The sequence below is a fragment of the Lepisma saccharinum genome, unplaced genomic scaffold, assembly GCF_977018435.1.
Source record: "Lepisma saccharinum unplaced genomic scaffold, izLepSacc3.1 HAP1_SCAFFOLD_1161, whole genome shotgun sequence".
Classification (NCBI taxonomy): domain Eukaryota; kingdom Metazoa; phylum Arthropoda; class Insecta; order Zygentoma; family Lepismatidae; genus Lepisma; species Lepisma saccharinum.
Window position 1 is genome coordinate 16,581 of NW_028143801.1, and position 14,104 is coordinate 30,684.

The window sequence follows — 14,104 nt, forward strand, 5'->3', positions numbered from 1 at the left end:
ATTTATTAATGATAGGATATCATTTACAGTTTTACAGGGTAGGTGGTGTAAAATTATTTTAATAAACATACATGCACCAACGATAATACTAAAGATGATTTTTATACAGAGTTAGAACAGGTCTTTGGTAAATTTTCTCAGTATGATATGAAAATTCTGTTAGGTGACTGTAATGCACAGATTGGCAAAGAAGAGACATTTAAACCCACGATTGGTAAAGAAAGTCTTCATGAATTAAGTAATGATAATGGTATAAGATTGATTACTTTTGCAACCTCAAAGAATTTAATTGTGAAAAGTACCACTTTTAAACATAAAGATATCCATAAATATACATGGTTTTCTCCAGATGGTAAAACTCATAATCAGATAGATCATATTCTCATTGATAAGAGAAGGCATACTAGTATAATTGACGTTCGTACACATAGAGGTGCTGACTGTGCCAGTGACCATTATTTAGTAATTGCTAAATTAAGAGAAAGACTCTCAGTGATAAATCATAAGCAACAAAATCTAAAAGTTCTAAAATTTGATACAGGAAAGTTTACTGATGAAAGAATTAAGAAAGATTACCAAATTAAACTGTCAAATAGATTTGATATTTTGCAGGATTTAAATGATGATGAAAATATAAATGAAACAGACGTAAATAAGAATTGGGAGCACATACGTAATGGAATAGAATCAGCAGCTAAAGAAAGTATAGGATACCATAAACCGAGAAAAAGTAAGCCATGGTTTGATAATGAATGTCATAATCTAATAGAAATAAGAAATCAGGCTAGACTTAGGTGGTTAAATAACTCTGATGATACAAATCTAAACAATTATAATAGAATAAAGCGAGAAGTTAACCGCACGTTTAGAAGTAAAAAAAGAGATTACTTGAAAAGCAAAATTAACGAAATTGAAACAAACAGCAAAAACAAAAATATCAGAGATTTATATAAAGGTGTAAATGAATTTAGAAAGGTGTGGCAACCTAAAGTAAACTTGATAAAAGATAAAGACGGTGATTTTCTAGCTGACCCAAGCGATATTCTAAATAGATGGAAGAACTACTTTAATGACCTTTTAAATGTCCATGTAGGAGATAAATCAGAAGTAAATGAAGTCCACACAGCAGAACCTTTAGTTCCAGAACCTGACTTGACTGAAGTTAAAGATGCTATTAAAAGGCTAAAGAATAACAAAGCACCTGGCATTGATTTAATACCAGCTGAGTTAATTAAATATGGTGGAAATTCATTAATATGTCAAATCCATAAACTAATTTGTTTAATATAGAATAAAGAAGAAATCCCTCAACAGTGGAAAGAATCTATAATTGTTCCTGTGTTTAAAAAAGGTGATAAAATGAACTGCAATAATTACCGTGGAATTTCTCTACTCTCAACAACATATAAAATATTATCTAACATTCTTTTAACAAGACTAACCCCATATGCTAATGAAATTATAGGTGATTATCAATGTGGATTTAAACGTAACAGATCAACTACAGATCAAATTTTTCACATCAGACAGACACTTGAAAAAAATTGGGAATATAATCAAAATGTCCATCAGCTATTCATTGATTTCAAAAAAGCATATGATTCTGTCAAAAGAGATTTATTTATTTATTTATTTATTTATTATCCTGCGCACAACAGGCATCTGCCCTTTTACAGTGCACAGTAAATGTCTTACATAGGATTTATACACATCAAAATAATATTTATACACATTTCAGATATAAAAAAAAGAAAAAATACATATAGGGGTTATATATATCGTCCTTAAACATTACCGTGGATAAAAAATGAATCAAACCTTACACAATTACATTCATATATGGATGGGTTTATATATACACATAAAGAAGGTAAAAATAATAATAATAATAATAAAAAAAATAATAAAAATTAAAAAATTAAGCAAGAATGTTGTCCATTAAATAGCGTTTATACTCAGAAAATTTAGCATATATGTCCAAGTGTATGCCCTTCTCTAACCATTCATTATACAAGCTACACATTCTTCGCAGGGGAGCCATTTCTGCGGATTTTGTACGGGTGCGGGAAATTGCAAAGAGTTGCTTTCTTGATCGCAACTTTGGATGGGGGACATAGAAAGCTATTTTTGAAAGCAGAGAGGAAGAATCCAATTTGTCGTTAAGAAGTTTGAAAAGAAAAAGGAGCTGATGTATGGTTCTTCTGTTTGCAAGGGAGGTAATGTGTAATTTAATTAGCAATTCGTTATAAGGTGTCATCTTTGGATATGCACCATCTATCCTAAAAACTATATAGCGAGTGAACTTATTTTGAACTTTTTCAATAAGATCTATTTGTTTACTGGTTTGTGGACTCCACACTATAGATGCGTATTCTAATTTGGGCCTAACATATAGGTTAAATAATGATAACAACGCTTTTTTTTCATTGAATTCTTTTGCAGTTCTCATAATGAACCCCAGTTTTCTATGCGCGTCATTAACAGTCTTTGTGATATGTGACTGAAACGATAATTTATCATCGAACACTACACCAAGATCTGTTATTGAGTTTGCCCTGTCTATTTGTGTGTGTGCTATTTCGTAGTTATAGTGTATTGGGGATTTCAATCGGGTAAATGTTACGGCCCTGCATTTCTTATGGTTAAGATTAACTTTATTTGCTTTACACCATGCGTTGAGATTTTCGATATCCTCTTGTAATTTAATGGAATCGTCTTCATTGTGGATGCTCCTATAGAATTTTAAATCGTCAGCGAATAAGAGTTTCTCGGAATTTCTAAGCTGTTTTGGTAGGTCATTAATTAATATTAAATACAACAAGGGACCAAGATTAGAACCTTGAGGTACGCCTGAGCCAGCTACAAATTCATGGGAGCAGCAACCTTGATAATTTACGTATTGTTTTCTGTTTTTGAGATACGAGCACATTAAATCTACGAGGGAAGAGGAGAAGTTACAAAATGCTAATTTTTGCAAGAGAATATCATGGTTTACAGTGTCGAACGCTTTGCAGAAATCTGTGTATATAACGTCTACCTGACCTCTGTTGTCAAGTTCAGTGGAAATGAAGTTTGAAATTTCTACGAGGTTCGTCACGACAGATCTCTTTGGTACGAATCCGTGCTGGTGCGAGGAGAGAATTGGTTTTACGTGAGCGAAAAAGTGTTTATAAAGAATCTGTTCTAATAGTTTAGCTGGCGCAGAGAGTATCGCAATTGGTCTGTAGTTTGAAATTTGAGATTTATCTGATGTTTTTGGTATGGGACAAATTTGGGATAATTTCCATTTATCTGGAAATCTCGATGTTTGTATTACAAGGTTGAAGAGTATATGTAGCGGATATTTTAGACTTTCACCACACCCCTTGATTACATAGGGGGGGATAAGATCAGGCCCTGCCGTTTTTTTAGGTTTAAGGTTCTTTATTGCTGCTTCTACTTCAGCGATTGATATATCCTGTAAATTTAGAGAAGATAGAAGGGCTTCGGTTTCAGACAGAGGGGTTGGTGGTTCGTAACAAGACGGTTCCTGTACGTAAACAGAGTGAAAGTGTTTCGCAAATGCTTCGGCAATTGAGTTGTTGCTGTCGAGTTCTTGATTTTCATTACAGATAAGTTGTGCGTATGATGGTCGTTTTTTATTTCTTATGAAGGACCAGAATTGCTTCATGTCCCCTGTTTTAACACTAGCTTCAATGCTTTTCAAGTAGTTTGAGTACGCATCCTGAATATTCTTTTTTAGTCTGGTTCGTATACTTTTGAATTTTGTTGCATGCATTTGAGTATTCCCTACGTTATGCTTCATTTTACGATGGTGTTTTCCTTTGGATGCCAGATCCCTTATAATCTGTAGCGTGAACCAACAAGGGTAGTGGCGGGAGGAGGGGATTGAAAGAGGAATGCAATCATCGAACACGGACGTGACGATCTGATAAAATTTTTCAACGGCAATATTAACGTCTGAGCACAATTTTAATTCTTCCCAATCTATCGAAGTAAATTTTTTATACATACTGTTAAAATCAGCTTTCCTAAAATTGTAGCGTTTCTCGTTTGGTTCCGGATTTCTTGTTTTACAACGTACATGACTTACTTTCAAATATAAAGTAGGGTGATGCTTATCCTCAGGAACGGACAGAGGTTCTTCTCTGGACAATTTTATGTGGTTGAGATTTGTTAGTACTAGGTCAAGCATTTTCCCATAATTATTCCTAATATTATTTTTGTTTTGAAGACCAGTTAGTTGGAGAAAGTTACATAATGATTGACAGGTTTTATTGTTGTTTAATGCTTTGCAATCTGTATCGCGAATTTCCGGAATGTTAAAATCACCAATTATCAGAATCGGACTCCCCGGCGGGCAATGCATAGTTATACAGTTGAAAAGAGCATCATACAGGGCAATATCAGAATTAGGAGGTATATAAATTGCACACATATATATATAACTACCAGGAATTGTTCGAATTTTAACTATTATAATATCAATATTTGGATCATCTATTATATAATATATTAGTAGAGTTTGGAATACCTAAGAAGCTTGTTAGTATGATAAAAATATACACCAGTGAAACAGAAAGTAAAATTCGTGTGGGTATTAATATGTCTGACAAATTTACAATTCATGATGGGTTAAAACAAGGAGATGCATTATCTCCATTCCTCTTTAATTTTGCCTTAGAATATGCTGTTAGGAAGGTAAACGAAACTGAAGAAGGACTAAAATTAAATGGTATGACTCAGTTGTTAGCATATGCAGACTTACTGGGGGATGATGTGAATACAATTAAGAATAATGCTAAAATATGTTTCAAAACTGCTAAAGAGATAGGTTTGGAAGTTAACAAAGAGAAAACTAAATATATGATTACAGGCCGAAACCAAGTGTTAGGTAATAATCAAAATCTAATTATTGATAACAACTCGTTTGAACCAGTTTCCAAATTCAAATACTTAGGAGTAATATTAAAAAATGAAAATTATATTAAAGAGGAAATAAAAAGTAGGCTTAATTCAGGAAATGCATGTTACTTCTCTCTTCATAAACTTTTGTCTTCTCGTTTAATATCTAAGAAACTAAAATTTAAAATATACAAAACAGTAATTTTGCCTGTAGTATTATATGGATGTGAAACTTGGTCCCTTACATTGAAAGAGGAACATAAATTGAGAGTATTTGAAAATAACATCCTTAGGAAAATCTTTGGACCTAAAAGGGATGAGGAGACAGGTGAGTGGAGAAGGTTACATAATTTAGAACTACATAATTTATATTCATGTCCAGATATTATTAGAATAATTAAATCAAGAAGACTTTGGTGGGCAGGCCATGTGGCACGAATGGGAGAGGAAAGAGGAGTTTACAGGATTCTTGTTGGGAAACCTGATGGTAAGAGACCTGTAGGAAGGCCAAGACGAAGATGGAGGGACAACGTTGAGATGGACCTAAGGGAAATCGGTAGGGATGGAAAAGAGTATATAGAACTTGCTCAAGATAGAGAAAGATGGAAGGCCTGTGGTGCTGCAGCCATGAACTTTCGGGTTTAAGAAGGCTAGAGAGTTAGTTAGTTAGTTAGTAATATAATTCTATAAAACTAGTGATATTATTATATTTTTAAGTATGCTTAAATCAATCTTTGCCAACAAATCTGCAGAAGTAATATCACATGCAAATGCTAGAAAATATGTGTGCTTTCAATTTCGCCTTTCCGCCTGGGGGATTTAGGGAGAACCAAACAAATTCACCACGCTTGCACAAATAACAGGCCCGGGGCAACACAATGCACGGTATTGATAAAACCATATTCTATGATAAAACGGCCCAGTCCGAGCGATATGAAAGCGAGAAGCGACACCTGCAATTTGTCGTGTCGCTTTTATTCGGAAGGTATTGTTTATTTTTTAATGTTGGTTTCCAAGAGACACGTATCGCTTCAGTCTGAAAGCTTCCTCTCGAACCAATTCACCACGAGAAAATGCACGTGTCACTTGGACTGGTCTGTTATCTCAGTACTATGCATCGTGTCGCCTCGGTCATTTGTACTCGTATGCAAGGTGGATTGTTTCCTTTAGAATAAGGGGCCGTTGCTTGTCGCTCCGGTGTGTAATCTCCGTGCCACTTGAAAGTGAATCCTCAGTGATCAACGAAATGTATCGAACCGAAGGAACGCGACAAGCTGCACGTGTCGCTCAGATTCCCAATGGCGTGTATTGTGCCGCCTGAGACTTGATTTCCCATGAGCGGTAAATGCTTATTTATAGACTAAATGGGCATGTGTCGCTTGTCACTTTGGTGTGAACCGAACCACTGCTGTCGCGTGTCGCTTCGGTTTGAAACCTTACTAAGAGCCGTTCTATTCACCACAACACAATACGCAGATAAGCGATCAACATGCTTGTGACAAAATGCAAGTCGTACAAATTTGCACGGGTACCAATCCTTTTTTCGTTCTGCTTGTATCAACAGGTTTCGTCCTTCGAAAACCTACGAAGTGATATTTGACTCAATAAATTTGTTCCCGATCGAACTGTGCAACCGTATGCTATGCAGCTGACACGCTATTTCCTTGTAAAAGAATCTCCACTTTGCCGTTTCATATTATCGTCCAAAGCACCATAAGCGTAACCGGATGTTCCAGGGGAGCCAGACGAGTGCGCATGCTCCGCAGTAGCTCCGCCTTTAACACCGTCTTACATCGCGTCGCGGTCGGTCGCGTTAGACACTAATAAAGTGTTAATTAACTGTTAGCACGTATTGTTACTCCTTGTACCAAGTTACGGAAATATCTGCGCTGAAGTTCAACAGGTTATGGGCCCAGATACGTTCCCACTGCGCCCGTGAGATTTGGTAGTTTGTCGGAGTGCAACAGTAAGTGTCGTTGTTCTTTGGAGTACAACAGGAAGTGTCCTTTGTCTTCCTAACCGGACTGGTGAGAACTTTACACTTTCGGAAGAAGCGTGGGTACTTGTTTACTATCCTTCGGACACATTTATTTATTTTTACAGAAGAAACTACTTACCTTAATAAGTTCCTGTAGCATTGTCGAACATCGGGAAGGTGTTTTGTGTGATGTGGGAATTTTTCATAGCTGAAATTCATGTTGTTCGTTGAAAATTAATTCTCCGACAGAGAATAGCTAGCCCCACGAATCATTGGCGCATGGATAGGTTAGTTCTGTTAGGTTAGGAAACATAGTTAAAATTTGGTGTCGTGTTAGTATCAGGATCTAGAAATTGGAAATAATTGCGAACCATTGGCACTAGCCCCACGAACCATTGGCGCTAGCCCCAGGAACCATTGGCGCGTGGTTAGGTTAGTTCTGTTAGGTTAGGAAACATAGTTCAAATTTCATCAAAACAACGTTGATACACCTTCAGGAATGTTCCGCGAAGCAGATCAAAAATTGACGAAACGAAAAAATTAAAGGTGTCCGAAGGATAGTAAATTTTAACCGAAATAATGAATTTCTAAAGAAAATAATGTCTATTTCTTACATTAACGAGTACTTACTGTTGTTCCTTATTTCCCACAGACCATCCACGGGTATCCCCAAAAACCATTGACATTAACCCAAAAATTCACGATAGCCCCATGAACCATCACGGGGACAAGGTATGCCTACTAGGTTAGGTTAGGCCTGTTAGGTTAGGTTCCATTAGCACTCCTTTCGTTCAATTTAGCATATACGGACAATATGAAGCGTATTGTGCTCTCGTGCAGAAAGCAAATGGCAGCAGCAGCAATAGCACGTTGGAAATAGATTTTCGTACAAAACCACATGCATTCGCATTAAAATGGATCAAAGCTACATTCCCGAACATCAACAACACTACTGAAAATGATTTGCGTAAGTACTTTCTCCTGTAAATTTGAAGAAATCCGTCTCTGGTATAGTAAAGTGTTACCCGTGTCCAAATTACAGAGAAATTTTCGTGAAATGAATGACGAAATGGAACGTCTCACGAAGTCCAAGGTTCCAGAACTGCTTCTAATGAGTCGAATCATGTCTACCTTACCTAGTGAATATTTTGAATTCAAAAGTGTATGGGAATCAGTTCCAGTGGAAGAGCGTACTGTAGACAGGCTAACTGAACGACTTAGGCTAATTGAAATGAGACTTCCCAACAAGAGTAGCAACACAACAGCTTTTGTGGTGAAAAGTGATGATCCGAAGGAACACAAGAAACGTCCAGAAAAAGCGAAAAAGTGTTTTAAATGTCACAAGGTAGGCCATTTTGCCAAACAATGCAAGTTGGTGTTAAATAGATCTTCAATCAGTGGAAGTGACCGTGTTCTAGAAGGAGGAGCATTTGTGAGCTTTGAATCGAACTGTCCTGTTTCGGAAGTTTGGATTGCAGATACTGGAAGCACAGCACATATGACTAACCGAAGGACTACTTTCTACAGTACCAAAAATTCCCAGCACCAAAGGAATTACAGGTGGGAATTAAAGCCATCATATTAGCACATGGCAGTGGTATAGTGAATGTGGAAATGTTGGTCAATGGTAGGTGGGTGAAAAATCATCTTCGTGATGTGTGGTATGTGCCAAATATCAGTAGGAATTTATTTTCTGTGAACTCCACTACAAAAAGAGGTTTTCTATTCTGTGCAGACTCCATGAAGTGTTTACTAAAAAAGAATGGTAAGGTACATGCATGAGGAAGTGTTACTTTAAGTGGTTTGTACCAAATGCACATGCGTGCATTACCCCCCAAAAATCCTGCTGAAGTGTGCTTAGTGTCAGCTTCCGATACATTGCAGCTGTGGCATGAAAGGTTGGTACACCAAGGTAAGCAACATGTTCGGAAGTTTTTAGTGCAGCACGGAATTGATGTAAAAACTGATGATCAGTTTTGTGAAGGCTGTGTGGTTGGCAAGCAACATCGTAAAAGTTTTGGACAGCGGGTTACTCGTGCAGAAAAACCAGGTGAAATAATCCATGCTGACGTGTGTGGACCAATGCAAACAAAATCATTATGTGGTGCACTGTATTTTGTTTGTTTCAAGGATGACTTTTCGAAATTCCGACGTGTTTTTTCTGAAACAAAAATCTGAAGTTGCTGCAAGACTAAAACAGTTTTTAGCTGAAGTCAGTGTTGCAGGTCATGTAGTAAAAGAATTGCTCACTGACTGTGGGAAGGAATTTGATAATGCGGAAGTGAAGGCTTTGTTGATAGAAAAGGGGATCAATTTCAGAACCACCATGCCTTATACACCTGAACAGAATGGAGCTGCAGAACTTGAGAACAGAACATTGGTTGAATCTGGACGCTCGATGTTGCATTCAAAAAGTCTTCCAGTAAAACTTTGGGCTGAAGCAGTGAATACTGCAACGTATGTTCTGAACAGAACTGGACCAACAACTGTAGAGAAGAAGACGACATCATATGAACTTTGGTATGGAAAAGACTTACCAAGTGTAGATCATTTGAAAGTTTTCGGAACAGAGTGTTTTGTTCATGTACCAAAGCAAAAGCGACAGAAATGGGACAAAAAGAGCTTTAAGGGTCTTCTGATTGGTTACTGTGATGAAAAAGATGGTTACCGCATCTGGAATCAGAAAACTGATAAAGTGTTGCTCAGTCGTGATGTTGTTTTTTGCACAGAAACAATTTTGCCAGTAAAAGAGTCTTTTGAAATTGTTTCACCAGAAAAATCAGTAGTGTTTGAATCTACTGTGGAAGAACCTGGTAGTGAGTCTACATACTATGATGATACAGGAAACAGATGCATCACTGGAGATGTAACTGGTGGAAGTGAACCACGTTATGAATTGCGAGATCGTCAAAGGGTGCAGAAACCAGTGTGGCAAGATGGTTATGTGTTACAGGTAGATTGCTTAGAACCGAGCTCATATAAAGATGCCATGTCATCAAGAAATGCTGCAGAGTGGAAATTAGCAATGGAAGATGAAATGCAGTCTTTGGCTAAGATACATACTTGGATACTAATTGAACCTCCAAGCAATAAGAAAGTTATTGATAATCGGTGGGTTCTAAAAGTAAAGATCAAAGCAGATGGCAGTATCTACAGATTTAAAGCAAGACTGGTAGCAAAGGGTTATCTACAGAAGAGTGGAATTGATTCCGATGAAACCTTTAGTCCAGTGGCTCGATTTGATACTGTACGAACTGTGCTGAGTGTTGCAGCGTGTGAAGGGTTGAAGTTAGCTCAATTTGATGTGAAAACAGCTTTTCTTTATGGTGAACTTGATGAGGAAATCTATATGTGTCAACCTGAATGGTTTGATGACGGGACTTTCCCAACACTTTCCCAACATGGTCAAATTGACGTATCATTTGTTTTTGCTCTGTAGTGAGTAGTCTGTGGAGAATGCTCTCCAAGAAGTTTGTATTGTACCAAGAATGTAGCAATGTACATCGCGTCGCGGTCGGTCGCGTTAGACACTAATAAAGTGTTAATGAACTGTTAGCACGTGTTGTTACTCCTTGTACCAAGTTACGGAAATATCTGCGCTGAAGTTCAACATTATCTCTACGTAGTATGAAGTAAGAATTAATAATACACATTTGTGCTGATTGAAGTTTTTCCAAATGGAGCTTTTCTTTCCCCATACCACAGAAAATCTCCTTGTGATGGTGTGGTTGTATCACTTAGAAGACTTGTATAGACATCAACAGTATCAAGTAACAAGTGCAGCAATGAAGTACCAATTCCATAGAAATAGTATTAGAGGCATAACTTTCTTATTAGTCACGTAAGGTGAAATGACAACAACTTGCAGTACAATTTGTCAGCGATTGCAAAGTACTATACAACAGCACTAGGAAGATTAAGTATGCACTGTTTTGAACTTAGGCTGCAGTGTTCGGTAAGTTACTTTTTACAAGTTTCAGTTACTCATTTAAAAAGTAACTCAGTTACAGTTACTGGTACTTTGAAAGTAATTGTGATTTACTTTACAGTTACTGTGAAAGAGATGAGTTAATTATCATTAGAGGCACATATTTTTGGTAAATAAAAAAGCAAAATTTCGGTATAAAAACAGAGTCAATTTCGGGTTCAAAAGCGGTAAATAAAGTGAAATTTCGCTGTTATAGCGGTGAAAAAGCGGCATATAAAATGACATTTTAGTTATAAAAATGTGAATATAATCCCAAATTTGATTTAAAAACTGCACTATTACACAAATTAAACATATTCCTTCTAATAGCACATTCAATAATTACCAGAATATTAAGTTTATTCTTGTATAAAGGGGTTCATTTTTGCTTCTCAAATATTTACAGCAGAATTAATTAATTTTCCGTGAATTGCATAACTAACAGGATACTTCAGACTTCAGAAAGTATCGCGTCGGTATATAAACGGTAAATTTCGTGTTTAAGAGTCTATTTCGCAGTTTGCAGTTCATTTCACATCATTTCGTGACAAAACAGGGTAGGAAAATGCACCTCACACCTTTCAGAACATGAAACATTAACAGTAGAATGTGTTATTTCACATTTCGTGTTTTCGTCAAAAACGAAATATGCATGCCTCTAATGATCATTGATTTGTGTAAAAATTACAAATTGCGTTTCTAGTACATAATATGTCTTCATATACTTACATTACTACTGCAAATAAATGATGAAACACAGAGTCAACTTTGCTTGAACGATTTTAATTAAGAAATCATTTGTATGCTGACCATGGTATTTTGAATATGGTGTCATCGATTCCACTTCCACCTATTTCTTTCTCCTCCATTCCAAGTTCAACAAGATCCAAAGATCCACTTCTTCGACAATGACTGTTTCCTAGCTCGACAGTCCACCTAAAACACTGAAGTTTTCCATACAAGTAGATATGAATTGAAGTAAAGCGTGGATGAAGTTAGCATGCAACAAAGCATAGCTTCCTTGTCAGGAAAGCAATTCCAAGAAAATCCTTTTACGTAGCATCCAGAGAAGGTACAGATTTTTTTTTTTTACAGTTGGGAACAGAAAATGTGAACGGCACAATTTATAGTGCATGGAATTTTGGCAATGCATAGAATACAATAGAGTAAGTATTTTTCGGTACTATCTTCATGAGCGTAACTTGGGAACTATCTTTGGGTTTAGAGAATCATAAAGTTTTCCGTCCCATAAAAATAGTGTCAAAGATTATTTGCTAAATACATTTGAAAAATCACAATATTTACTATTTTTTTGTTTGTTCCTCAAGTGCCAGGAGGTTCACAAAATATATTATAACTTGTAGGTTGCAATTAATATATAAATTTTGGATACGGCAAATGATTCCCTTTTCCCCCGAAAGGTTACGCCTATGCTTACCTTCACACATAGTGAACAGAAATTTTGAATATTATACCTCAAAACATATTGTACTTCAGACTTTGTGCTAAATACATAAGCATTTTTAATAAGATTAACTTTTAATGCAAATGATTTTTTTATCACCCTGTCTCTGAACCGCCCATCCCAATTTTTCGATCAAGCATCAGTGCCCACTCTGAACTACCTGTATATAAAATTTTGGGGAAATTGAAGGGGGGGCATTACACGAAATTTGCTCTTGAAGTTAGTCATTTATTTTTCTAAAAAAATACATGAAACTATACATAAAATACATGATTATTGATACACTGATCTGAAACCTTATTTAAATAAAAGCTTACACTATCCTGAGCAAAAGAAAACAAATGAAGTGTTTACGGCAAACCTGAGAGAAGATACTATAATTTATAACCTAATGCGTGTCATTCAAAGTGGAGCCGCATGTGGCGTACACGGAAATTTTTAAAAACCCGTAATTTCTGAACCCCTTGACCAATCTAAAAAAAAGTTGTCATTTTTGTAATTAGCATCAAAAGTTCTATAAGTAAACCGAATTTCATCAAAATCGGAGATAGTGGGTGACATTTTCACAAAATTCTGGATGATTTGACGTGGAATGACCCATAACCACTCCGCCAAGGGGGCCGGCTAATCGGCCAAGGGTGGAGACAAACTCTCAGTGGTGATGTGAATCCCCTGTGGAAACATATGACCAGTTGCATTTAATAAGTTCCTGCATCACATTAGTTGCTCTCTCCTATTGTGATTTTTCCCAATGTTAATTGATTGCTTCCCAAGTGAAATTTCAGTCGAACTAACTATAGTATGATCTTCAAGATCAGCACTATACGTGTTACAAAGTACTCTTAAAACATTCCCAGTGAATTGATCAAAATAAAGTGATAGAATTTCGAGCCTCTGTGGACCCACACATGGCTATGCCAATATACGTAAGTAAACCCGTGGTGCTACAGCCCCTGAGGGGCAGGGCCCACCTACCGACTACCGGCCTCACTTCCAGTCCAACCAGTTACGTGCGGTCAGCACGACGAACCCCTAAACTTTGTTGTAGGTGTCCGTGACTCACTCATAGCTTCCCAATCTCCTCACGATGGTGGGTGGCAACCGGTCCTATACAGAGGCCAAAATCTCAGGAGAAATGTTGTTACTTTTGCCCCAGGAGAGTCGAACCTGCACGCGTCCCTTAGATGGAGCTCAAAGCATGATCCATCGGACCATACAGTCACGATGCAGAACAGCAGGCCCGTAGCCAGAATTTTATTTCAGGGGGGGGTGGAGGCTCATCCCTTATCAGCAGCTGCCATCTAAGGGTGAAAAAGTGGGGAATAGAACCCCTGAAGATGAATTTCTCAGTATATTACAAGTTATTGTACAAGATGTTTAATGTAAGTAAAATTAATCACCGCTAAACCCTATTTTAATTACATATTTGTAGGATTTCGGAACGGTCTTCAGCCCCCCCCCCCCCACGGGTCATGTGCCTGCGGGACAAAATATACATAAGTGCTGATCCCTTATTCTGATTGGCGTTTTAAGAATAGAATTCCCTTCAGAGCATCTCTAAGACATGGTCTTTTAAAAATCAGTTCTAGGAAGAAACCTTGCCCAATTCACGTTTTCAACTTTTTTCCTTGTGTAGTTTTTAAAGAAAGAGAAGTTATCACAATTGGTAATCTGGTGAACAAGATCTATGTCAAATATGTAATTGAAACCAAAATTTTAATGTACGTACCACGATGTTTTTAATGACTAGTTTTTGTTTCCTAATTTTGATTGAGCAGAGGGAGGTCTC

At 36.9% G+C, this 14,104-nt stretch overlaps 1 protein-coding gene across 1 annotated transcript; it reads left to right on the forward strand.

Moving 5' to 3' along the window:
• Nucleotides 1–7,952: 7,952 nt before the first annotated feature.
• Nucleotides 7,953–8,468, forward strand: LOC145983520 (uncharacterized). The gene has a single exon (XM_083116601.1). The coding sequence runs from the start codon at nucleotides 7,953–7,955 to the stop codon at nucleotides 8,466–8,468; it is 516 nt and encodes a 171-aa protein (XP_082972727.1).
• The last annotated feature ends 5,636 nt before the right edge of the window (nucleotides 8,469–14,104 follow it).

Bases quoted from the DNA above. Each gene is read 5' to 3' on its own strand.
- LOC145983520 (XM_083116601.1), top strand. From the start codon at position 7,953: ATGGAACGTCTCACGAAGTCCAAGGTTCCAGAACTGCTTCTAATGAGT.